Genomic DNA, 27,693 nt, shown 5'->3' on the forward strand with positions numbered 1-27,693 from the left:
AGCTTTCAGTGTACAGATCTTGCACGTTTTGTTAAATTTATCCTTATACAGTTCATGTTTTTGATGCTGATGAGAATTATATGGTTTTATTTTAAATTTCAAGTTTCAGTTTTCTTTTCTGTAGGAAACAATTTTTGTTACATTGACCTTGTAGCCTGCAACTTGTTCCAGTAGCCTTTTTATGGATTCCCAAGGCTTTTCTAATTATACAATGTTGTCATTTGCAAACAGTTTTATTTCTTCCATTCATTCTGAATTAAATGTCTTAAAAAAATAGTCGTTCATAGTTTTCATCAAATTTAAACATTTTCAGCCATTATTTCTTCCCCAGGCACATCTCAGCGTCCTCCTCAACGATTGGAATTGTCCTCCTCAAAATTATCTAAGCTTCCCAAGCAGGCAGGTAGTGCCCCTGGATCAGGCGCCCAGAGCCCAGATCACAATAAAGGGATGAGTCCTCCTTTCTCCCGTTTGGTGACCTCTCCCACGTTCTCCTGTGCATAAGAATGACTCCATACCCTGAGGAGTCTTTTGGTGGTCGTGCCCTGCCCAAGGCCAGGCTCAGTTTCCCGCAAACAACCTAACTAGCAGATGGCTTCCACAGGCCTGCACAGATTTTTTTTCGCTGGATCAACAGATATCCGAGTCACCAGAATGGTGCTAACACGCTAATCTGGGGGGACTCAAACTGCTTCAGACCTGTGAGGGGTTTATATGGGTAATTTAAGTGTGGGTGATTTATAAGTGTGAGACTTGCATCTCACAACAACCCATGGCATAGGTTTATAAATTATTCCCATTGAGGAAACTGAGGCATGGAGAAGTTTAGGTGCCCAAGTTCACAAGCTAATAAGACTGGTGGAGCCAGGAGTTTGGGGTTTGAATTTCAGTAATCTGACTCCAGAGCCTGCCTTCCCAACTGTCTACTTTAAGGGGAAAGAGCAGAGAGCTATTAGGAGAAAGCACGGGTATCTGAAGGAAAATACAGAAGGGAAGGCATAGAGTGGAGAACAGTGGGATACTCTTTACTGCTGGAAAAGGTTCTTGTCAGCCCTGTATCTGTAGCTGGCCTACGTCTGCTCAAACTTTCCTCCTTTGGTATCTTGTCCTCTTTCCTCCAGCTTCCCTCTAACATCCAACACCACGCGGCATTGAAGTCAGTGCCTTTAGAACACTGGCTCCAGGGGAATCCACCCAAGTGAGGGAGTTCTACTGTATTCCTCGTGTACAAGTGCCACTGGCCGGTAAAATGAAACAGACTAAAGTGAGCGAATCATCCTCGGAAGGTCTTAATGCGTAGTTGGCGGGAAGCTCCCACTACCTGTCCCCACATCCAGAAACTACCTTCTCAAAGGCTGGGCGGGGCAGGGCCACGCCAAGTCCAGGTGTGTTCCGTCCGTCCCGACTAAATGCACTAAAGGGGGCAAGTCGCCAGCGCCCGGGACGTCTGGGGCGTCTCACTAAGAAGAGGTTCCCCCAGCTAGAGACGCGGATAGCCTTCTGTGGGAACGGAAACCACACAGCCGCCTTGAAACTGTACCCGGGGGCTCACGGGACCCCGAGCCTCCGCACCCAGGCGGGGCGGCCAGGTTCCCGCGCCGCGCGCGCTCCCGAGGGCCGGGGGCGGGGCGGCCGGGGCGGTGGCCGGGGGCGCCCGCTCCTCCCCCTAAGGGCGGCCGGGCTGGCGGCGCCGAGCCCCCTGCGCGCGGCACATGGGGCGCCTGACGGAGGCGGCGGCAGCGAGCGGTGGCGCTTCAGCGGCGCGCTCGGCTGGGCCCTCACCCACTCCCCTTCCCCTGTCTTCCACCTTCCCCGGGTGCACGGCCACCATGGCGTCCAGCGAGGAGGACGGCACCAACGGCGGCGCCTCGGAGCCGGGCGAGGAGAAGGAGGCCACCGGCAAGAGGAGGCGCCTCGGCTTGTTGGCCACTGTCTGGCTCACCTTCTACAACATCGCCATGACCGCGGGGTACGTGCGCCGAGAAGGGCCCTTTCCTCCCTCTGCCCCCTTCCCCGCGCTGCTGTCCCCCGACATTCAGCGCTTGGGGCGCGGGCGGGGCTGCGGGCGCTCGCGGCTGCGGGGGGCGGCGAGCGGGCAGGGCGCGCCGGGTGCGGGCAGCGCGGGACGGCGGGGTGGGCGCGGCGCGGGGAGGGGGCGCGGGAGGCGGCCGTGGGGGAGGGGCGCGGGCGCCGCCGCGGGTGCCGGCGTTGAATGGAGCGGAGTGGAGCGGAGCAGGCGGGCGGGGAGGGGGGGCCGGGGCCCTGCTCGCCGGGCATTGCCTAATACGGTGCACGGCGTGGCGCGGCGGCTCGGGGCGCGGGCCGGAGGTTAAGTATAGACCCGGGCAGGAATGCGGGGCCGACTGGCGGGGGAGGTGGCTTTGGCCCGGCCGCCCCGGGCGCCGCTGCCTGCTGCTGCTGTTGAAGAAAAGCCTGGGTCCGGCTGCTCCGGAGCCCGGAGCTGTCCGGCCGGTGTCCCCCACGGTGCGTTTCCTCGCGCTGCAGATCGCTGGCAGAGTTTTCGGAACTGTTAATGTCACCACGGGTTTTGATTTTTGATTTTTTTTTTTCTGAGCCCCAGAGCTTCTTACTTGGGACGATATTTTAAAAACCCTGCGGTATCGGAACATGGCACTGGTGTCCAGCATCTTCATGGCCCCATGCTTCCTGACTGATAATCCTGTACTTTTATTTCTGACTTTGAGTATGACTTACAAGTTAAGGTTACACAATGACTATCGCTCTTCAAAGAGCTGTCAAAGTGACGTGTGTGGACGGCTTTTCAAGACCTGTTGGGGAAATGCTCTTCTGTTTCTAAATTGCATTGTCTTTTTAAAAAGTTATTTTCACATTATCACATGAAGTATTATTAATCTATATAAATGTGGGGGAACGTTTAATATCTTAAACGTTGTCCGGGGCTGTAGAAAAGAATAAATGGTTGGACCCAGTACTGAATAACTGTTATGTATTTAGTGTAATCCTGAATACCAAATACAGTTCACATTGAGGATTTACTATGTGCCAGGTACTGTGTTGATTACTTCAGATGTACGGTCTCATTTTTAGTTCTCTACCATCCTGTGAGGGGTACGGGATATTACACTTGACAGATTAGGAAACTGAGGCACACAGAGGCTAAGTAATTTGCTCAAGATCATACAACCAGCAGGTGTCAGACTTGGATTTCAGCCTAGACAGTCTGACACCAGAGACGTGCTACTTCTTTGCTTTTACGCTTTACTGAATTTTATAATTTTTTTTTTAAGATTTTATTTATTTATTCGACAGAGATAGAGACAGCCAGCGAGAGAGGGAACACAAGCAGGGGGAGTGGGAGTGGAAGAAGCAGGCTCATAGCGGAAGAGCCTGATGTGGGGCTCGATCCCATAACGCCAGGATCACGCCCTGAGCCGAAGGCAGACGCTTAACCGCTGTGCCACCCAGGCGCCCCTGAATTTTATAATCTTGAAGAAGAAAAATAATCTATTTAGAACAACTGGAGAACAATTGAGTACCCACCATGGGCCGCTGTCTTTAGCTATAGTGGGAGGTGAAAGAATTTTCTCTCCTGTGATAGTCTTAACGCAGTTTTTGGAACGTTTTTCGAATACCTGCCATTTGTTAACTAGTTTGCTGTCCCTTTCCTTTCCAGTCCACTCTCCCTTTTGAAAACCAGGTTAACTTTTTAAAAGTGAAAATCAATGCATAACGCTAGTTTAAAGCCTTCAGTGACTTCCTGTTACCTCCACTGTAATCTAAGGGATTTAGGCTGTTGGTTATCCAAGGGCCTTTGCAGTACGCTCCCTGGTTCCCCTTCCAGTTTTATTGTATTTGAAATCAGCTGTAAACTCATAATGCCAGCAGAGCACCATGCATTTTTATTTTCACGGCTTCCTCCATTTTTGCTCAGGCCGTTCACTCTTTGCGTAATATCCTCCATGTTCCTCATGATTTGTAAATCAAGCCATCCTCTTTGAAGGTGTCTAGGTCTTCTACCCCAGCTGGAGCAGAATTAAATGCTCCTCCTTTGTGTTCTCACACTTCATTCCTGTCTTTCTTACCTGCCCAGCAAATTACAGCATATCTGAAACTTACTGTCTCCTTGCCTATATTGGGAAGATCCCTTGTCATTTTCACCTCTGTTTAAAAGCAAAGGTAACCAAAATGGAATAATCCATGTAAGTCTTTGGGGGCTTTTTAGAGGCATTGAGATTTGAAGAAGGAATAGGATTGGCATATGCGGAGAGTTGATATTTCGAGTGAGATAAATTCTAGAAATAGGCATGAGATGCAAGAAAGCCTGGTATATTCTCTTGATCTAATTGGAGGGTGGTGTTGGAGAGCAGAGGTAAATAAGGTCGTGGTGTGGCAAGTGGGACACCAAGGAATACATTGACTTGTACAGCTAGCAGAGGGTTAGCTGAGGTTCTTTTTGTTCACTTAACTTATTTTTTCTCTTTTAGCAGAACTTTGAAGTATATTAAATTTTGTAATAGTTTTGAAAACAATGAAAAAATAGATAAGTATTTACATAAATATAAAAAAGAACTTGCCTAATTTTATAAGCTTAGCATGACCTTTGTTTTTTCTTATCTTTTATGTGCATATCTTCATTCAGAGAGCATATATCCCCATTATGCTATCATTCCCCTTGCCTGCTTTATTTATTTATTTATTTATTTTTAAGATTTTATTTATTTATTTATTTGACAGAGAGAGAGAGAGAGAGAGAGAGACAGCCAGCGAGAGAGGGAACACAGGCAGGGGGAGTGGGAGAGGAAGAAGCAGGCTCCCAGCGGAGGAGCCTGATGTGGGGCTTGATCCCAGGACTCTGGGATCACGCCCTGAGTGGAAGGCAGACGCTTAACGACTGAGCCACCCAGGCGCTCCTGCCTGCTTTATTTTTCTCATTGCACTTACTGCCATGTAACTGTATGACGTATTTCACTAATTTGTATTGTTGCTTATTGTCAGTCATTAGACTGTAAGCTCCTAAATGCATCTTACAGAATATTGCAGTTAGGGTATCTGCTCTATATATTCTATTTTCACCTAATATTCTACCAAATATTTCTGTATAGTTTTCATAAATAGATTCTTTCATGGCTACATAAGAGTGTATAGAGTCGATGTACAATAATGGATTAGCTCATTCCCCTAATGACATTTTGCTTTTATTTGTTTCTGGTGAATTAGTTACTTAGGATGAATACCCACGAGTAGAATTACACCTTTAAAGGATGTGAGGGTTTTTATGGTACTTGTTCATATAGGTCCTTGACCAGAGAAGTTAGTATTTCTCCCACTCTCTTTCTGGTGGTTTTTTTTTTTTTTCTTTTTTCTTTTCTTTTCAGGACTTTTGAGCCCATATGTCCTTGGTCAAATGAGAGACATAAGGTAAATATTTTGGGCTCCGTCCCTGAAGAAGTGTAACCCCGGGGGCATTCGTATATTGCAATAAAAGTCAGAATGAGTTAAGTGCTTGACAGAGGTAACAGGTCAGATGGGTAGGGGGAATCAAAGAAAGCTTTGTGGTGGGGATCATAGCATTTCAACTGAGCTTTGAAGGATGAGGAGGATTTGATAGGCATGCATGAGGCAACAGTGTGAGTTAGGGTGCAGAGAGATGACATTCCTAGACATGTTGTTGAGGCAATGGCAAGTGGGACTGAAGTGTAGGGAGAGATGAAGCTGATGGGGAGCATGGACCAGTGCACCCAGCCTTCAATGCCTTGCTAATGTTTGGGTTTTAATCTGTAAATAGTACAATAAGGTATTGGTTAAAGGCTATGTATGCTTCAGGGACGCCTGGGTGGCTCAGTCGTTAAGCATCTGCCTTCGGCTCAAGTCATGATCCCAGGGTCCTGGGATCGAGCCCTGCGTCGGGCTCCCTGGAAGCCTGCTTCTCCCTCTCCCACTCCCTCTGCTTGTGTTCTCTCTCTCTCGCTGTCTCTCTCTCTCTCTCTGTCAAATAGATAAAATCTTAAAAAAAAAAAAAGGCTGTGCTTCAGTCCTTTTTTGCTGGGTAGCCTCAGAGGAGTTACTTAAACTCTCTGACCCAGAGTTTTCTTATCTGTAAATTGGAACAGCACAGCTCCTTTGCAAGATTATTACAGAGACTAAAAAGATCATGGATATGAAGCGATCAGCATGGTGATTGACACCAAGAGGGAAACTATTTAAGATATTTTCAGAGTATGCATAGTGTGAGTTATTAGAGTACCAAACCCAAGGTTCAGGCATATACATTTCCCAACATGTTAATAACAGACATATATTTTATCCCTGAGGAGGGTAAATCCATTGTATGGATCTTGTTTATTCAGCTTGTTTTATCCATTCATCTGTTGATGGACATTTTGGTTTTCCCCAGTTTTTGGCTATGACAAAGCTATGAATATTCGGGTACAAGTCTTTGGACATATGCTTTCATTTTTCTCAGGTGAGTATCTTTGAGTGGAATGGCTGAGTCATATGGTAGTCGCATTCTTGATTTCTTAAGACACCGCCCAAACTTTTCCAGAGTGATTGTACCATTTTCCATCCCCATGGGCAACAAATGAGAGCTGCTGCTCACCCTCCCGGCACTTGGTCTGGTCAGTCGTTGTAATTTTAGACGTTCTAGTAGGTGTGTTGTGTTATCTCATATTGATTTTATTTTGCATTTTCCTAGTGACTCATGACACTGAACATCTTTCCATGCATTTACTTACCAGTTGTGTATCTTTTTTGGTTTGGCATCTGTTCAAATATTTTGCCCTTTTTTTTTTTTAAATTAGGTTATTTGATTTTTCTGTTACTGAGTTCTGGGAGTGTTTTTATATCGTATGGATATATGTCTTTATCAGACACGTGATTTGTAAATATTTTCTCCTAGTTGTGGCTTGGCTTTTTATTTTCTTCACAGTGTCTCTCAAAGAGCAGAAGGTCTTACTCTTAATGAAATCCAGTTTATCTGGGTTTTTTTTTTTCTTCACGAACCTTTCAGCTTACCTCCATTGGCATGAGTGTCGATGTGCAGTACCTTGAAACACATATTGGTTGCTAAATAAAAGTTTCCATAAATAAAAGTTTCAATGTAGTCTAGAAAAGGAAGTTTAGAGATGTCAAAGAACAATATATGAAAGTATGGATGGTATGAAGGTCAAAGACCATCTCTGGGACCAGCCTCCACACGGTTACTTTATCAGACGTGTCAAGAAGAAATGATAACATTAGAATATCACCATTTTTCAGTAACTGCTGAAATAAAGGCTCAGGGCAACGATCAGCAGTGAGTGCTAACATCACAAACAAAAGGGTCGACCAGACATTGTGTGCTTTTCAGGGAAGTACACAACATGACTTAGGAATTAGCCTCGAATGTGAATCTATCTGATCAAATGTATGGAACTGTCCACTTAATAGGAAATACAGGGGACAGAAGAACATAATAAATGAGATGTGGGTATCTGATTAGCGAAACCCAGACTGATGGTAACTTTGCAGGACAAACCACTCAGTGTCTCGACAGACAAATTTCCCAAGAGAGAGTGAAGGAGAGATGAATAGATGGAGGGAGGGAGGGGAAACCTATAGATTAAGGGTCGTGAAAAGACATAGCAACAAATCACAACATATGGGCTTTATTTCAAACATGATTTTTAAAAATAATGAGACAATTGAAAAAAGTTATATCCTGACTCTATGTTTTGTGATCTAAGATTTTTTACATGGGATGGTGATATTACGGTAATGTTTATTAAAAGCAATCCCCTTATTATGAAGCAAACTATAGAATGTTTGAGATTTCCTTCAAAATAATGAGGGGAAGCGATGGTGAGAAAAAAGTGAATAGAGGTTTGGATGATACGGTATTGTCCAAAAGATGATAATGCTTGAAGCTGGGCAGTGGGCTCATGGGGGTTCCTTATACCATTCTCTGTATCATTTTGTGTGTGTGCGAAGTTGTTCATAATTAATATCTAAAAAATGTTGGAACAAAAAAAGAAGAGACCAGTGTAGATAACCAAGTTCCTTATGGAGCAGGTTGTCTCCAGGAAACCTCAGGAGGAAAAGAAGCACCAGAGACAGCCAGAAGAAAGAACTCCTCCTTCGATAAGATTTTTCAGGGTTATCATAGTGTAGTGACATGGCAAGAAGGCCCTGTGTTTAGTGAGTGATGGCAAGTACCTCTTGTTACAGCACTGTTTTGTTTCCTCCACTTAACTAATTTAATGGTTCCTTGAGGCAAGGACTAGGTCTAAAATTTTCTGATTTCCCAACATGTAGCACACTCCCTGGCTTAGCAATAAATGTTGAATGTGAAGATGAGTGAATAAAGGAATGAATTAAGCTGAAAAGCAAGCAATCTTTTACGTATATAAGCACATGCTTATGTATTTTCTAGAGAGTACTTTCTCAAGGACTGAGCATATCTATCTAGGATCATATTTGCATCATCAGTCGCTCTGGCCAATTTTTTAAAAGCAGAACCCTGTAGAAAAGAATTCCCGGTTGCAGAAGCTGTACTTGCTTTTGCATTTTTGAAATTACAATTACTAAACCGATGAATGTAGGAAGTGTGAAGTTAGTTAAACGTAGGGCCACTACGGGAGACTTGTCATCCCACTGTGATGGTGGGTTTAGAAAGTGAGAGCTCATTAGTTCAGATTAGCCCCTGGCCACAGTGACTGAAAAATAGAGGAGAAGTTAGGATAGGTGGCTCCCTGGTCCTTTCCGACTCCACCCCAAGTGTTAATTTCTTTTATTTCCAACAAGTTAGTAATTGGTATGAGCCTGATACTATACTAGGTGGTACAATACTGCCACCTATGGAACAACAGTAAAATTGGTGACCATGTTAGAATACGTGGATTTTTATATCTTGCTATTTAAAAATGTAGAAAAGTTGCCGTCTAAATGAATCCTTTGATGAATTCTTTGGTAGGTTAATAATTAGCTCTCAAAATGATCTTTTGTAAAGATCTGGTTTGGATTTTCCTTAAAAGAAGAAACAAGTATATGAAAATGTGAATTTAAATATCTTAATATGCTTTTTTCTTATTGTTAGTATAAGGATTTAGAATTGAAGATGTGAAATCAAAACATTTTAAACCTGGAAGGCATCTAAAACATCACCCAGGTTAGCCCAGCACAGAATTCAGCATTGGCCCTCATATGGGATGAAGCCAACAGTTAAATCCAGTAAAGCCATGGTATCGTGGAGACAGAATAGCACGGGGGGTTGGGAGACCTCAAGGGGTCTATTTCTACCTGGACTGTTTGACTTTAAGACTTAGGGTAAGTCACTTGATGTCTCTGCATGGTGACTGTCTCATCTATAATAGTTAGTGGCCCTCAAACCTTTTTGATAGCACACTACTATCAGTTAAAATATTTGAGCATAATTCTCTTTATAACTTTTAAAATTTACTTGTAGTTCAAATAGACCAGATCCTATGATTAACTAATATCCCAAGGCACAATATATTCCTAGAGCCAGACCAGTAGCATCACGGTTCAAGAGCATAGACTCTGAGCTCAGTGTTGGGTTTATATCCCAGCTGCCTGGCTCTGTGACCTCTTCTGCCTGGTTTCTCACCAGTAAAATAGGATCACAGCAGTCCGTACCTCACAGGGAATGTGTGTGCATGAAATATTAAATGGGCGTTTAGAACACTGAAAGTGTTCTGAAAGTATACGTGTTATTATCAGTGTTGTTGGTATCATTAACATTTCCATCTTGGGAAGGTCTTGCTGATAATTTCAGATTTTACCTGACTTCTTGTGACACCTCTTAGGAACGTCCCTGCTTTCCCCTCAGTGTGTGTTGAGGAGGAGTGGAAGCTCCCAGAGCAGAAGCTTCCAGCCGCCATCTTTTCCTGTTGACCTTGTTGAGTGTGTTCATCATATTCAACCAGTAGTTCCCTTGTGGGGAATCGTTAAGCCGTTTGTCCATTTTATGAGTGTTCTTTAATTAAAAAGTTAAAACCGTGTAACAATGTTATCATTCCTAAACCCACGTAACTAGACACTTTGGAGACCACCGAATTGAAAAAGCCTGGAGTAGCTACTCATTTCCATGGGTGCGTTTACTCAAGATTTTAAAAAGTTATAGATGGCATAAGTCTTTAAAACTTACAAGTGCTCTTGTAATTGTGAAAGAAACTGGGGAAAAATGAACTCTCATTAGTGTCTCTAGCAGGCTGAGTGTAGGTGAGAAAGCCAGTCTCCACAACCGTAACTTGTGTGTGAAGTGCAGGTGATTCACAGCACAGAACCTCTCTGTCATGTAGAAATGGAAGTTGAAAAGGGAAGGCATATGAATTTTGTCCTTTTTGTAAAATAAGCTCTTTGAAAGCAGGCCCATATCTGACCTGGAAGATGTAGGCCTTCTGTGGCACCACAACTGTTATTATTTAGTGCAAGTTCTAAAAAAGTTAATTGTTATGAAAGATTTTTACTTATACTTACATGTAAATATATATTTGTGTAAGTGCATACATACGTACAGCTTTTTACCTTAAGAAATATCTATGTAATTATGAAACGTTTTATAATAACCTCGTTTTGGGTACATAATTTCTTCAGTCTGTCCACTTAAACCAAACATGAAGTGGACATTGTTTGACATTTGATTCTAGTTGATCTCCAGTATGTTCTACTCGTCCCCTTGAAGAGTCAATGTGAAAACAATGCCATTTCTTCCTGTGGGTTTTGTTAAATAGAATAATGAACTGAGAACATAATAAAACAAGATACTACTATGTAAATTATGCCATTTCTTTTCGGGAAGATCATTGGTATTCACTTTGATAGAACTTTATAAAATACTTTTATTTCTTACAGGTGGTTGGTTTTAGCTATTGCCATGGTACGTTTTTATATGGAAAAAGGAACACACAAAGGTTTATACAAAAGTATTCAGAAGACACTTAAATTTTTCCAGACGTTTGCCTTGCTCGAGGTAAGTTTTCAATGATGCTGTTTTCCTATTGTTGGGGTATTCATTTGAAAAATTATTTGTTGAACAAAACCTTATTTTGCTGATGACATATCATCTATGGATTTGTAGAAAACCAGTGTTCACAGGGATTTATTTTATGTTGCATGCTATTGACTTGCGATTTTTTTATTTGCTTACAGATAGTCCACTGTTTAATTGGTGAGTTTCTGATTTAATTTTTATTGTCAGTATAAATTGCCTTTAGGGCAATGGTTGACTTGTTTTTCTCTTTAAGGAATTGTACCTACTTCTGTGATTGTGGCTGGGGTCCAAGTGAGTTCAAGAATCTTTATGGTGTGGCTCATTACTCACAGTATAAAACCAGTAAGTGACACGAACACGTTCTCCTCATGATCCTGCAGGAAAGCTTTTTTTATTACTAGGAATCTAAAATACTAACATTGCTATAATTCAGGAAGCAGAACCACTAGACAAAAAAAAGGGCTGGGTTTGCATTTACGTGTGGTTGTACATTGACTTACTGCATTAGTAGAATGACCTTGAAACAGAAACAAAACTAAATATTTATATCCATAATCTATTCTCCTCTGATGTTTCCCAGTTTTTTAAAAATTAATATTCATATTCTGTCAAATAGTTAACTGAGAATTTTCTATTGATGTGTAGTCTCTTTGATTAGCTATTGAAGTCGCCGGTATAAACAGTGTGTTTTTCCTCAGTCACCATGGAGTGCTGTAGCAACAGGCATAAAAAGCAAATATAGTTCTGTAGACCTGAGCAAATGGGGAAGACTAAATGAAAAGTTGGAAGGGCTGAGGAACCTAGGAGAAATTAGCATATTATTTATTGAGGCATGACAGGAGACAGACCTGAATCTAATTAATGGCTTAAACCCTTCTAGACAAACACACAGCATGCTCACTATGTCAAGGCACTGGGCCTTTTAATCCTATGACAGAAGCATTTCCCAGATGGGCCCTTCTGACCTTCTGACAGCCTCCGGCGTCTCCTGTCTACTTGAGGACAGATCGCTGGCCTCCTTTCCATTCCTGAGATGCCTTTCTCGTCCCTCGTCTGCGTGAAATGATACCTTAACTCCCTTCCCTTGCCTGCAAGACTTACTGGCCCCCGTCTGCGCGGGGACAGATCACTGCCCCCCTGCTCTCTCACCACTCTGCACGTTAGCCTCTCCAGACCACTGTCTTTCACTCGACTCCCTCGGTCCCCCTGGCCCCTCACCAGTGACCGCCGTGCACTTAGCCGTGAGCGCATGCCGCGCGGAGAGCCGCACTTTGTATTCAGACTGCCGTGTAGTTTAAAAGCAGGAGTCCACCATAAACAGAATAAAAGAAAGACTATTCCAGATAGCGAACGAGTATAATAGCTGGGCCGGGACTACAAAGAGTCTGAAGACTGAGGGAGTATAAAGACAAAACACAGCGCGGCCAGCATCAACTGCGGAAAAGAAGTGAGAGAAAATCTAATGGGTTGCTAGCCCCCAAGAGGAAAAAGACCCATCGGCTCTTTTTTATCCTCCAAAGGATCTCTGTCTTAGTCTTTTTTTTTTTTTTTTAAAGATTTTATTTATTTATTTTGACAGAGATAGAGACAGCCAGCAAGAGAGGGAACACAAGCAGGGGGAGTGGGAGAGGAAGAAGCAGGCTCATAGCGGAGGAGCCTGATGTGGGGCTCGATCCCACAACGCCGGGATCACGCCCTGAGCCGAAGGCAGATGCTTAACCACTGTGCCACCCAGGCGCCCCTCTGTCTTAGTCTTACTATTTAATTTTCTCCACCAATAGTTTCCCTCTGGCACCTTTCCACCCCTCTTTAATTAGTTCAACCAACATTTATTGAGTGCCTTCTATACACATGACACGTGCTCATGTCTGGCTTTACACAAGTGGATAGGCCAGTTCCAGCTATATGTGTTCTGTTTGTTGGGAAGCGGGGGCAGTCATACAGATGTTGAATCATTCAGCAAATACTAATCGCACACTTGCTCTATGCCTGAGATTCTGCTGGGGATCTGGCAGTTAATAATACAAATATAGTTCCTGCCTTACGGATCCTGTAATTGGGAGAGACGGTAAACTCGTAGTTGCACAAATACACTTGACCTTGAGCAACACGCATTTGAACTGCACGTGTTCACTCATACACAGATTTTTTTCTTTTTTTTCCTTTTTATAGATTTTTTCTGATACATACAGTACTATAAGTGTATTTTCTCTTATGATTTTGTTAATGACATTTTCTTTTCTCTAGCTTGTTTTATTGTTAGAATACAATATATAATACATATAACATACAAACTATGTGTTAATCAACTGTTTATAGGCTATCAGTAGGGTTTCTGGTCAATGGTGTAGAGTATTAGTTGTTAAGTTTTGGAAGAGTCAAAACTTATACACAGTTTTTTTGACTACATGGCAGGGGTTCGTGCCGCTAACCCGCACATTGTTCAGGGGTCAACTGTAATTGTTTCATTATGTTAGTGTTAGTGCTTTGAAATAAGAGACGAGTATGTATCACAATGTACCTGGGGACTTAGCCCGACCTAAGGAGGGAAGGCAAGCTTCCCTGAGGAAGGAATGTATAAGGAGAGCACTGATGGATACACGAGAGTCGGGCAGACAGACAGACTCTCCTACAAATGGGCAAGTGTTCTAAAACAGACATGAACAAGGAAAGTGAACAAATAACTGCTCGGGGCGAAAGGAGGGGTTTGGGAAAAGCTTTCCAGGGTGCGTGATGCTTTGGCCAGATCTTAAAGGGTGAAGAAGGGTTTTCCATGGGAATGAATAAGGGAGTCAGTATAAGTAGCATTCGAATTGGAGGGAGTAGCATGTGTTAAGATGTAAACGTTCAGAGCATGTTCTGGAAATAATACCAAGTTGGTGTCACCAGAGAGAGAGCTGGTAGTGGGAGGTTGAGAGATTGCAGATGAAGTTGGGGAGATTCCTGAGCTCAGATTGTAGAGAACCTTGAATATGATCCTTCTCTCCTGTTAAGCAATGGGGAGCCAAAGAAGCTTTTAAGTCACAGGATCACTGCTTCCAAATGTGTTTTTTTTGTTTTGTGTGTAAGAGAAGACTTCCATCCATGGAGAGAATAAAGAGTGGTGAGGCTGTTTGGCAGACTGTTACAGTAGCCTGGATGGAGACGGTGAGGCCCTGAATTCGATGGTGGTCACAGGACAAAAGATGAGTGGACTGATGCAGTAGCTAGTCCTCCCGTAGGACGGGTACCATCAGACGACCCCCAGAAAGTTGGAGCGTCAGATTGTTCTCACATTGGTTTTGAGGGGGTGATGTTGTCCCAGGATAGTTAAGTTAGCAGCCGGAGTGAAGGCCAAGAGAGAGAGACCGGTAGAAATGTGACCATTCCTGTGCTTAGGACATTTTTGTGTGTTGTCATGAATTATGTAACGGTGACGGCGTTACGCTTTCTCTCTTGCCTCTGTCTACCCCTGACATTCCACTATAATCAAAGACGCATAGTACGTAACTGAGCTATCTTTGTGGAGAAAAATGTTCAAGGTTAAACCACACTGTGGATTTCTCTGTGATTCTGCAGATCCAGAATGAGGAGAGCGTGGTGCTTTTTCTGGTCGCGTGGACTGTGACAGAGATCACTCGCTATTCCTTCTACACATTCAGTCTTCTCGACCACTTGCCATACTTCATTAAATGGGCCAGGTGGCGATGTCTTGCCATTTAGTTTCTCACTGGTGCATGTGTGTTTTGTGTGCTGAGCTAACACCAGAGACAGAAAATTTGTGGCTTAGCCCCACGATGCCAGGATGCTGTTTTTTTGGCTATTAGCAGTGCTATAACTTGAATTCTAAAGGCTTAATTTAATGATCAGAGAAAAATCACATTAATATATATTTTGAGTAAAATCAATGCCAGACAAGTTACATCAGTATCCTTATATAACCTGAACTGGTCATTCATTTTTCTTTGAAAGCAAAACATAAAATTTTTTTTTGAATTATACTAATTAAATTCTGTGCCAAAAATATGGCATTTTTTCTGAATGATTTAAATTATTTTAAAAATCTAGTATCCACAATTTTTAGTATCTTATATATACAATGTCAGTTTCTTTGCTGTTTTAAGTAGCAGAGACAGACATTTTTAAAAGTCACACTTAAGCTGTATTTTTGGAATGTGGACACAATTCATATTTCAAGGGTTCTAAATATATCTATCCTTTTTTTAAAAAATGATATTATGTATTTATTTGACACAGAGAGAGAGAGCACAAGTCGGGGGAGCAGCAGGCAGAGGGAGAGGGAGAAGCAGGCTGCCTGCCAAGCGGGGAGCCCAATGTGGGACTCGATCCCAGGACCCTGGGATTATGACCCGAGCCGAAGGCAGACGCTTCACAGAACACCCAGGTGCCCCGAAATATATCAATCCTAAAGCAACAATTTTTAAAGTGAAAGATGTTCTGTTGTTTTTTGTTTTTTTTTAAGTTTGAATTCTTTGAGCAGCTGGTATTTTACAAAGTTACTATGAAAACAAGACTGCAATTTGAAGAACAGATCACAGGCCAGCGTAGATTTGTTCCTTTTGTTCCCTGTGTCGTACTTAGAGTGACAACAATAATAACACAAGTTGTATACTGACTGCATGCCCGAGAAGCAGGGTTGAACACGAGAAAAACTCTGTCCTTGCAAGACATAGGAGACCAAAAAAATAAAACAACTAACAGATATGCGAGATGCCAGGTCATGGGAAGTGCAAGGAGACAGTTGTGGGAGGATAGCTGTATCCCCTATATGTCTGTCCCCTATCTGTCTCTTCCACATAGGTAAGGTAAAAGCGTTTGACGGTATTTTCATTTTTAAAAATTTTTTGTTCAACTACAGAAGTAATACGTTTTCATTGTAAGAAAATCACAAAAGTACAGAAGTATATATACCCATCATGGAAAGTTTTTATTTAGACTCCTCCCTGACCACTCCCTTTCCCCTGGAGGGAGAAAGTTTGGGGTTTACCCATCCGCACTTTTTCATATTAAGGAAAATGTGAACACACAAACATGAGTTTCTAAAAACATAAATAGAATGATATATATTTGCTTTTTGTTTATATCTTGGAGTTTTTTTTTTTTTAATCAGAACAGGAATATTTAGATCTAGTTGTAACTCTTAATGCTGCCCAGTATTCCATAGTATGGGTGACCAGTTCTCCGTTGTCTGAATCTAGATCATTCCCAGGTTGCCAATATTATAAACCCTCTTTTGAGATATTATGAACAATGCTATGTCCATATTTCTGTTTTTTAAAACTGATATTTATATTAACACATTCCTAATTTGTTTGAAGGTAACATACAACCAGTGTCAGATTTGTTTTCGGTCACCGTATATTAAAAGCCTAACACTTTTTCTTAAGTAATTACTCCTTTTTCATAACTCATATATTATACATGTTCAAATATAATGAACTCTATAATATATAAAAAGTCCAAAATGAAGGGAAAAAAGACCTTTTGAATTGCTTACAATCCCTGTCCATAAGGATAATCACTGTTAATTACATATATACTCTCAGACTTTTTTATATGCTCTTGCTCCTTTTTAGACATTTTTTGTGGCTTACCATTTTGTTTATTGAAATGCTTTACAATTCTAATTTGAGCTTAAACCTATTGTCTCTCGTAAGAAGACTGCGCTCCCATTTCTAGATGTTAGGTTGGTTTTATTTTTATTGTAACTGAACACTTTTTCACTTCGAGCGATTGGGCCTTTCACACAGTTGGCCGTTTGGAGTGTCGCCGGACTAATCCTAGAAACCGTCTCCGTGCATCTTGAGTCTTGCATGACCTCAGTCTTCTGGACCTCCAGCACCTTTGAAAATACTAATTCATGATACAGTCTCTTCATTTACTGTATTTGTAAAATTTATTTGCAAAAAATAATGGTCTTTAATGTTTTGTCTGCCTTTTGGAATGCATTTTGCATGTCTTGAATTGCTGGAAAAGTTCAAAACATGTTTAAATTTGCTGTTTAGAAATCCTTTCTCAGTTGCATTAATGTTAAACCAAGTACTATAAGATCTTCCAACTTTGAAATGTACATGTTAGCATAATACATGTCAGTTAATCATAATCATGAGTAATTATATTTCACGTTAAAAATCTTAAAAGATCCCAACCATCTATACATATTTGCCAACCTCATTAAAAAACCTAAAATAATGTTTGTATTTATGTTCAAATGTTGAAGTTGTCATTCTCAAATAAAACTTCATGGTAGGAATAGCTTCTTATTTATAAATAGCTGGCCTACTGTGACAGTTTGAATATACTTTAATTCTACTTCATTTTAGCAGCGTTCCTAGAAAAGTCCACTGAATAGGCACTTACATGTTGTTATGTTCTATGTTAATTTCCATTTTAATTTCCAAAAATGCATTCCCTAAAATCAAAAAATTTTTAGGTAACAATTAAAATCTTTAATGAGGAATTCTTTTTCTGAATAGGTAGTTAAATTTCTCACGCTGCCATCCAGACTAACAGAGTTGGGAACATGAAATATTTTTAAAGTGCAAAGAAAATAAATTATATAATTTGTTCTCATTGCACTAAAAATAATCTTTAAAGCCGAAGGCTTTAAAAACTAGTTTACTCGAGGAGTGATATACTTTTTACTGTTGAAGAACAGTGCTTCCAGAAAAATCACTGGAGAGTAACATAATGTTTAAAAGCTATGTAAATAAGTTTGAATGTTTTACTTGGGAAAGGATTATAAAATATCAGTTATATGATTTTGAAACTGAGTTAGGAAATTAAGATGGGAAAAGAGTGATTTAAATAATATACAAAAAACTACACAACACTAGTAAGAAAGCAGATGATATACCTATGACAAGGAGGGGATAATCAGGGACAGTAAAAGGATCATCGGTCTTTCCTTTTACCACTGAATCTATTTTGGCAAATAGTTCTGTTCCCCCTCCATCTCTTACCTGTGTATATCCTTGACATACAATAATAAGGTGATTTTTAAGTTGTCTCCAAATTTCTGCCATACTGATAAATTTAACGTGTCTTTACAAATATCTTATTGCCAACAAAATGATGAAATAAAATACAGATTAATTTGATTTCTGTCTTTTTCCACCAACATTTTAACCTTTCTTTTCTGTGGTAACTGCCTTGGAGAAAAATGATTTTCTTTAATGGAGAAGTGTTGTTGCCCTGGGTCCTTGAAGCTCTTCCTGCTGGAGGCCCACAGAGACTTGTAGAACCTTGCCCTCAGCGTAGGCATGAGTAATGGCTGGCCTACTGTGCGTTAGAGACCTTGCCACAGCCCAAATGAACAAACTGTCATTTTGGGTTTTGAATAGAACTTTCTCGGCTGTTTTAAGCAAACTGTTCCTTTAATGTGGGAATTTTGGAAACATCTTACCTGTTTTGTTATGAGAGCAGTTTTGGATAATATTTTTATTAGTAGTTACTGATACTTTAGTATTATTTATATATTAAATATACTAAATATATATATTTAGTGGTATTATTTCAGTTTTCTGAAATAATAATTAATTCTCTTTTAATTATTAGCCACAGGGCTTTCCAAATGCCTCCAAGACCCACTTTGGTAATTTTGAGATTTAGATATAAAATTAGGATCATAATGGGTCTTTTAAAGCACAACACCTGATCAATAAATGACTAGTTGGAGGGAAAAAAACCCACTCAGTTTTGATTCCAACTGTCAAAGAAGTTGCCTTCACAATACCTTATAATACTTACAGGTACTTTACAATATAGTATTTACAACACTTAACGTCCTGTACAGTACAAAACTACATACATACACATTGTTAACACATATACCTCTATTTCAGTTCTGTAAAGTAAATTGACTTCTTCTTTTGTTAAGATCTTGCCATCTAAAATGGAGGCTGCTATGAGAAAAAAGGAGGATAATTAAATTTATAAGCAAACGATTAAAGTAGAAAAAAATTAGCCTCCTTCTGTGAGGGGCACTGTAAATATGAGTATTTTTTAAGTTTCAAGACAGTAGTAGCAAAAGAACGGTGATGTCAAATCCAGTCGTTATTATAGAAAAATAATTCTCTGGGGTCTTTCTTTCTCCAGATACAATTTTTTTATCATCTTATATCCCGTCGGAGTTGTCGGTGAGCTTCTTACGATATATGCCGCCTTACCATACGTGAAGAAGACGGGAATGTTTTCGATAAGACTTCCTAATAAATACAATGTCTCTTTTGATTACTACTATTTTCTTCTTATAACCATGGCCTCATATATACCATGTAAGTATATGGTCGTTAGTACTTTGAGCGTATGCTGCGAACGTTTCTGTAAAGTATCATGATTCCGCTAGTTTAATAAGCAAGGAGACATGATGGCTTACAAACACACCAAAACCTCTGTTCAACCCCACATGTATTCGTAATTTTAAATAATGCAAGAGTGAGTTAGTCAAAAAGGACTCTCCTTGGTATAAGGAAAAAGGTAAGTAAATTCATACACAAATGATTGCCTTCTCAGAACCATTTAAGAGAAGCTGAATGACCTTTTTTTTTTAAAAAAAAAGAAAAGATAGAGCACACATCAAGTGAACCATTTGCCAGCATTCAGAATTATGTATCTGAAGATAAACATTTTGTCCAAGAAAATGTCTGGTCACTTCTGTCTAATCCTTGAGCATACACTTGGGAAAGTTATTTAGCAGTACTTCTTAGTCTGGTGGGGGTCACTCTAATACTAGAAAATACTGAAGCTGCTTTTCTTAAAACATTTTGAATAATTCAGCCTCTTCACTAATTTCTCATCACCTTTCAGTAGTTGCCGTGAATTGGTGAAGCTTTACTGCAATAGTGGTAGGTTTTCAGGTCAAATATTTATAGTCAGTAGCAGGGAATGTGGAAGTAAAGCAAGGCTGTTCTTTACCATTCTCGATAAAATTAGAGACTCTGGTGTCAGCGAGGGAACAAAGGAAATACAAACAGTTCATAGCATCTAAAATCTGCATCGACGTGCTATTTACATAAAATGTAAAAAAAAAATTTTTCATGAAATATTTTATGTAAACGGGGGCGCATAAAACTTGCTAGTCCCTTGAGGCCTCCAACTTTTAAGCTTTTTCAAAATCAAAATTAACCGGATGCTCAGGCTGTTGCCCTTTCCCTCATCTCCTGTCATGTCAGCCTGACTCTCACCAGATTGTCCCCCAGGGGCAGGCCAGGAGGGCCCAGGGGTGGTCACCTGCAGCCCTAGGTCGCACCCTCTGCTCCCCTCCCCCAGCTTCTGTTGAGTGGGGCCATGTCTGGAGCGGAACCAGAGCTTGCTTCCATTCACATCAGAGTTACAGGTTTGGGTATCGGGCTCCCTTCTTCCCTATGACTATGGAGGCATCTCCACAGACACCCAGGGCCCAGCAGGTCACGGCTTGAAAGTGTCAAACCAGTGACTGTTGGCTGCGTGTGTTCAGGTGTCCTGGGGGCTTGAAAGCGTCAAACCAGTGACTGTTGGCTGCGTGTGTTCAGGTGTCCTGGGAGATGTAGACTCTGGCCTGAGTCAGCGGCAGCTTCTCAGTTCACCCTGCGGACCGTCTCGGGAGGGTCCCACTTGCTGGAGCAGCAGTCTGCCAGCGAGATGTTTTCCACTTGATTATTAATATTAGCAGTCACACAACTAGTTGTACTTTGCTTATTAAATTATTTGTTAGTTAAAAGGATTAACAGTACTCTGAGTACTTCAGCACTCAAAAGAAGTGCTAGTAGTTTTCATTTTTCAATAATGACATCACAGATTAGGGGGCATTTCAAGGAGGACATTACAGACATCGCTTAAAAATCACCCAGCTAGTAAATAAGGCTAGTGTTTGAACTCAAGCCCATACTTCTACACTACTCAGAATGTTCTAGATGTATTGTCAATAAATGGTCAGTTAGCGTTAAGCATATTTTACCTGAGTATGTTTAGGCCCCTCGGTGTGGTATGATGATTACATTGATCAAGATGGGTAGTAGGACCCAAATAAAAAAACAAAACAAAAACTCTGTTGTGCATTTTTGCTCCATTTGGGCTAAATTCTAAAAATAGTTCACCAAAGTTGCCTAAGCAAGATATTCAGAGGGTTTTGTGGGTTTTTGTTTTTGGTTTTTGGCTTTTTTTGGTCATTAGGTTAATTGCTTTTAATCCGTCCGTCTTTCTCAGAAATATTTTTACATTTGTGTTGTTTGTAGCTGATGTTGATTTGTTCATCCACTAGCACTGACACTGCAAAGCACCATAATTTAAGCAAATTCGAGAGGGGCTCCCGCTCTGGGCCCTGTTTTAGAGGGCCCTCTTCTGGCCCTCCATTGATCCTGATCACTCCTCCACACGGGCCCTCCCCTCCCGTCTAGACCACATTCTAGAAACCCGGGACCGTGGAATTTGCTACCCACATGGCACCGAGAGTGCGTCTAGGGACTGCACAGGTAGACGTCCTCCCCATTCTGTTCTCCTGAGGGGTAAACCGTGTCACCAGTATACACATCCCCGAGATCAAGGGTTAGCCGAGGGGCAGCTGTTTGTGAAGGGAATGGACGAAGCTAGCTTGTGTGGGCTTAGATACCCACGTGTGTTCATGGGACCTCTCACGGTGCAGGAGAGCCGATGGACTGGAGAGAAGCGGGCCAGGCAGGGCAGCTTTCCTTGTGCTGGAACATTCTTGCACCGCGTTCCAGGTCATTATGAAGACCTCAGATACTCAACGTCGCGAAAGAATCCCCAGCATTGCACGCATACCCCAGAGACAGTGCAGCTTCAGTTCCGACCACTAAAGCTAATAGTGCAATCAAGTGAGTCAAACACATGTTTTTTGGTTTTCCAGTGCATATAAAAGTTATGTTTACATTATATTGTAGTCTGTTAAGTGTGCAATAGCATCCACGTGCACACCTTAATTAAAAAATCCTTTATTGCTAATAAATGCTCACCATCAGCCGAGCTTTCAGCAAGTCATTACCACTGATCACAGATCCCCATGACAAGTACGATACTAATAACGCAAAAGGTTGCAGTACCGTGAGAATTGCCAAAACGTGACACAGAGACACGAAGTGAGCACCTGCTGTTGGAAAAACGGTGCCAGGAGACTTGCTTGAGGCAGAGTTATCACAAACCTTCAATTCGTAAAAACCGCCAGCAAAGGAGGCAAGCCTGGAAACCGGGGTGTGCCGGCCTCAGTGTGTGTGGGGTGTGGGGAGCGCAGGGGCCGCAGATGCTGTGCTTGCCCTCCGAGTGTCTACAGGTGTGAGAGGTTTCAAGTATAAATAAAGTCAACAGCATCCTCCTTTGTTTTCTTTTTTCCGTTAGTGTTCCCACAACTCTATTTTCATATGTTACGCCAAAGAAGAAAGGTGCTCCACGGAGAGGTGATGGTAGAAAAGGATGATTAGACGATGCCCGTGAACAAGGTGCTTTTTCCAGAGTAACCAGGATTACTTGAGTCCAAGTTTTAATAACAAGAATAAACAACTTTATGAAATACTACAGATTGTATGATTTCTTAGAATATAACCTGAGATGTGGTATTTGCCACTATGTGTCTTCACATTTTCTATAAGAACTATGCGAGTATTTATTACCAACTCCTGGGTGGGTGATGGTCATTAAGGAAATAATTGGGTGTATTACCTGGGGGGGGGGGGGAACCTTTTTTTTTTTTAATTTTACTAATTTTTTGTTTTTGCAGCATGTGCTTCAAGGTTTTTAAGTCAATATTTACAAATTAGTTTTAATGATTTAACATTATGATACTTGCCAGTGGTATTTATGTGATATTTATAAATGAAAGTAAATGCAGAATTTTAATAACGTGTTAATAATGTATTGGTATTTCCTGAACCCAAGCACTGTTTCTTACAAGTTATAAGGCAGTGTTTTTGATTAATAACCATTTTGGGAAGCATGGTCATAATTTGCTTTGATAGGACTTTTGATGGAGATAAAGTAGCTGTGTAACAAAAATATCCTAGTAGATGTCGCAATTGGAAAATATTCTTTGAATATATGTCTAGGCTGTTAAAATTACATATACCACTAAGCAACTTTATTTTTATTTGAATTAACCTTCAAGGACAACCTTTTCAACTGTAAGGATTTTAAGGGATTAGAAAGAATTTAAGTGTACACTTTGCCTCACTTGTGAAAAAAGAATAACATTGGGTCTGATCATAATGTTATAGTCAGAACTCGCTGAGAAAAGCTTCTCCGTACCTGGGATCATCTACTAAAAGTTATGTCAGGATAATCCCCTTGTGGGACTTAGGTAATGAAACGTTTTGGGGTATGACCTGCCGGACTCATTTTATTCTGAATTCCATTGAATTTCAAGCAAGAAGTCTTATAATAAAGCTCCTGTCCATGTGTTTAGTAGATAGACTGAAGATACTTTAATACTGCTTTAATTCTTTTTTTTTTTAAGATTTTGTTTATTTATTTGACAGAGATAGAGACAGCCAGCGAGAGAGGGAACACAAGCAGGGGGAGTGGGAGAGGAAGAAGCAGGCTCCCAGCGGAGGAGCCTGATGTGGGACTCGATCCCATAACGCCGTGATCACGCCCTGAGCCGAAGGCAGACGCTTAACGACTGTGCCACCCAGGCGCCCCAATACTGCTTTAATTCTTAAGTAGGCCCTTTAAATATTTTCCCCCTTACAGTAAGTTATGCTGCTTTGCCGACCCAGTTTAGGGAGAATATTAGATGTGTGACTTTAAAAGAAAAGGATTTTCTTTTTTCTTTCTTTCTTTTTTTTTTTTTTTCCTGCTAGAGATACGGAGGTGGAATTTTGGCTTTCCGTGTTCTGTACTGTTTGTGCTTGCCATCAACATGTAACATTACACTTCTCCAAACCGTTTTGCGTACCACCTTCTCCGTTTTCTTCACGTGGAGATGTGCAGTGCAGATGAATCTTTCTGCAAACTTTGGTTTTAGATAACATGATTTTTAAAAGGTGCTATTTCCTGTATTACATTGTAATATTTCTCTCCAGCTGAACGTTTTAACGAGCACTGTGTATTCTATGTATGAGGTTACTACTGCTCAAAATGCAAATGTTCATTCTGCTTGATCCGTTTTTATCTTGAATTTTTATATGGAAGAAATTTCTGGGGAGTTTTTCCCCTTTGGTGCCATAGTATAAAAAGTTCACATACATCTTGATCCTGTCAGATGCCTGTCTTAGGAGAAATATTTTAAATGCTGTTCCTAAAACTTGTGTTAATTCAAACTGTACTCCCTTTAAGCAGCTGTAATACCTCTTTTTTTCCTTTAGTTGTGGAATATCCTGAAGTAGGAATTGTGATTAACTTTAATAAAAATGAAAATACATCAAACTATTATTCAGTGACCTTTGTTAGCATTAGTACCCCTAAACTTTAGATTTAGTTTATCTTCAGTATCTTCGATACTCAGCGAATTCTAAACTGTCCCTTGGGTAGAAGATAAAGCACTTAAATGAGAGTTTGATTTGAAAGAGAGTATTTGAAATTCCTTTGCACTTGTTTCCTACGCCTCCGTCTTCTAGAATTCTCCAGAAGTCACCCTCACTTTCCTTTTTCAGTAGGCAAACTAGGACATGAATCAAACAGAACTTCCATTCAGTCCTGTAGACCTTGGCATTTGAAAAACATATATCAAGAAATTGTGATACTAGCAACTTTCAATTATATTTGGTGACATGCCATAAAATTCTGGTGGTTTTTCGTTTTTCGTAGCTTTAAAGATTGACGTACGATATGTACAGTGTGTGCGAGTCTTTTTTTCATTTTTCATAGCCTTGATTTGATTTTAATACAACAACATCCCTGTTGGAACTTACTTTTTAGAAGTATGCCAAAATAAACAAAGTGATTTTCACCAAAAGCTTTTATTGCTTGACCTCCGTAGATTCTGAAGAGCATTATTGTCTCATCTTTGGATTTATAAGCATCTATTTAGTATGCCTCTGTCTCGTGGTTTCCGATGAGATGTGGCAAGAGATATGGAATCATACAATAACCTGCCCCCGACAAACACTTACTTTGTGCCAACCCCGTGCCAAGGACTGTTGTAGGGAATTGGCGTCTTTTTCCTGTCACGCCTCTCTCCACCCTACACAGTAAGACCTCTGACACAACTGTTAGGTTAGATTGGCTAGGAAATCACATTGCAAAAATAATTACAGAATGCCATGCATTAGTAATCCGACCTGGCAGGATTTTTTGTTACTTATGTGTATACAAGTGTATCGGTGCCACTAAATAACATTCTGGTTTAAAACCTTTCAAATAGACTAAAAATCAATTACAGATATGAAACTGATAAAATAAATCATTAAGGCACAAGGAAAGGAAGGAAATAACTGTAAGAAAAAATAACTATAAAAACCAGCATTTGAATTATTTTTCAAATGAATGTGTAAAACGTAGAAGTATTTTCCATTAACCTATATAGGGATCTGGAATATACATATAACTGATAGAAGAAAAAATAGGAGCACAGTTCTGTAATTTCGAGTATGAAGGCATTGACTGGAATTGAAAATTCAGTTTGTTCATATTTTTAGTCTAGATTTACAAAACAGCTTAAATAGACATAAGTCGTTCCTCTGGATATGAAGCTTAAAAATATGTTCTAAAAATTTTAGATTTTTTTTTTTAGTGTTCCTGTTGACAGCTTTAAAAATATTTTTATCATTTTTTGTCTTGAAATAATTTTAAACTTAACAGGAAAGCTGCGAGAATGCTAGTCTACCTTGAATTCCCCACCCCTAACACTTTGCCCCATTTGCTGTAGTATTCCCTCTCTCTTCCTTCCTCTCCCCCCACCCCCAATATCTTGTGAATCATTTGGGAGTAAGTTGAAAACATTCACTTGTGATGCCTTCACTATATATTTCCTAAGAACAAGGACATAGTCTTACACAGCCACAGTACAGTGACCCAAATCAGGAAACTCACGTTGACACAGTACCTTTCTCTAGACTCCGGACCTCACACCAACCTTCTCCTCAGGGTGTTGGGAACAAACCACATCCATGTTCGGGGCAAGATGGCGTCCCTGTTGAGGGTTGCAGTTCCTTGTCACCTCTTCCAGTCTAGTGTGCCTCCCTGACTTTTCTTCATGCTTCGTGACTTCGACATTTTCAACAGGACAGGGGAGTTCCTTTGTAGAAAGTCTCTCAGTTTGGATTTGTTTGAGGTTTCCTCATGCTTAGCTTTAATTTATGCACTCTTCAGCAGGAATATCGATTTGTTCCATTTACTGGTGATAATAACTTGAATGTGTTAGGGTTTCTGTTTTTTAGTAATTTGGTGGCAGGGTGACACGTAGATATTTTAGTAATAGAAGGCCTATTGGTCTAGTTCTTTGGAGGTGGTCTTTGAAATCAGGCACTGGGATTTTTTTTTTTTAACCTGATGAATATGCTTGTCCTCTGATACATGAAGACTGATATCTTTTAAGTGCTTAAAAAGTACTAAATTCTTTTTACACATGCAATTTCCAGGCATATTATTAACTCACCTTTATATTGACTTTTATGCCCCTACACTATAAATCCCCGTAAGTAATTAACGTACTTTGGTTTTGTTTAGAATTTCTTAACCACAGCATTCTGTTCTATGCTGTTCTATCCTCTTACTGTGTTATTGTGCTGTACTAAAATACACAAGAATGCGATTGCTGTAAAAATTAATTTCATTTCTCGATTTATGGTAGTGCCTCATCCCCTTATATTTTAAAAAGCAGTTGGCACCGTTGGAAATTAAAAATTATCCTTAAATCCACTTAAAAGCTTTGTAGTTTTACTTTGAGGATGGGGACTGCAGAGAAATGGTTTTCAGAGGTTTGCTTTTAGAAGAGTCCACTGAGATCCCAGATCCCCCTCCCCACCCGTGGATACATCAGCAGCCCTGGGGCTGAGAAGCCTGTATTTTTAGCAGGATGCAAGGCAGGTCTGGTGCGGGCACCCTGAAGGAACAGTGGGTTGGGGGGGGAGGCTCAGCGGGGGGAAGGAGAGGACTTCTTACAAATAAATGCTCTATCAGTGTGCTTCCTATCACTGAAACCAACATTCCTGCGTCCCTCTGTATTGGCTCTAATCAAAACGAACACCGTAGTTGAAACTTTGTACAAACAAAAAGCGTGAACTTACGTAGTCTGAAGAAGACATTCTGTATGTGTTTTTCTAAGCACATATTATTTTATGTCCATACAGTTAGTTGCCCTGTCCGTGCACTGCTGTAGTCTGTATAGAACCTAAGACAGGTAACGGGGGGAACGTCCAGTAGTAGGTGTTTTTGTTGTGCTGAATTTAATGACAGGGGATACATGGGCATCATTCCGGTTGGAAACTACGTTAAAAGATTTCAGTTCAGTGGTCTTATTAATTGAAGAGAACTTCTAGTCTCCTGTGTAAATCAAACACTCACATACACACAAAGGAATATATTCAAGATTGTGGAAAATGGGGGCGCCTGGGTGGCACAGCGGTTAAGCGTCTGCCTTCGGCTCAGGGCGTGATCCCGGCTTTATGGGATCGAGCCCCACATCAGGCTCCTCTGCTAGGAGCCTGCTTCTTCCTCTCCCACTCCTCCTGCTTGTGTTCCCTCTCTCGCTGGCTGTCTCTATCTCTGTCGAATGAATAAATAAAATCTTTAAAAAAAAAAAAAGATTGTGGAAAATGTATATGTTCCTATTTTTGAGAAATATGCGTGACAGA

The 27,693-nt window shown here is 40.8% G+C and overlaps 1 protein-coding gene across 1 annotated transcript; it reads left to right on the forward strand.

The window, feature by feature from the left end:
• The first annotated feature begins 1,599 nt into the window (after nt 1–1,599).
• On the forward strand, nt 1,600–27,643 carry HACD1 (3-hydroxyacyl-CoA dehydratase 1). Its single transcript, XM_045787607.2, has 8 exons — nt 1,600–1,969; nt 10,834–10,951; nt 11,131–11,149; nt 11,226–11,314; nt 14,531–14,652; nt 19,070–19,248; nt 22,304–22,404; nt 23,437–27,643. The coding sequence occupies exons 1-7, from the start codon at nt 1,713–1,715 to the stop codon at nt 22,384–22,386; spliced, it is 867 nt and encodes a 288-aa protein (XP_045643563.1). The 5' UTR covers nt 1,600–1,712; the 3' UTR covers nt 22,387–22,404; nt 23,437–27,643.
• The last annotated feature ends 50 nt before the right edge of the window (nt 27,644–27,693 follow it).

The sequence above is a fragment of the Ursus americanus genome, chromosome 31, assembly GCF_024610735.1.
Source record: "Ursus americanus isolate L20-20 chromosome 31, mUrsAme1.1.p, whole genome shotgun sequence".
NCBI classification, from domain to species: domain Eukaryota; kingdom Metazoa; phylum Chordata; class Mammalia; order Carnivora; family Ursidae; genus Ursus; species Ursus americanus.

Bases quoted from the DNA above. Each gene is read 5' to 3' on its own strand.
- HACD1 (XM_045787607.2), top strand. From the start codon at position 1,713: ATGGGGCGCCTGACGGAGGCGGCGGCAGCGAGCGGTGGCGCTTCAGCG. The intron at 1,970-10,833 runs GTACGTGCGCCG...TATTTCTTACAG, and splicing joins AACATCGCCATGACCGCGGG to GTGGTTGGTTTTAGCTATTG. The intron at 14,653-19,069 runs GTGGCGATGTCT...TTCTTTCTCCAG, and splicing joins TACTTCATTAAATGGGCCAG to ATACAATTTTTTTATCATCT.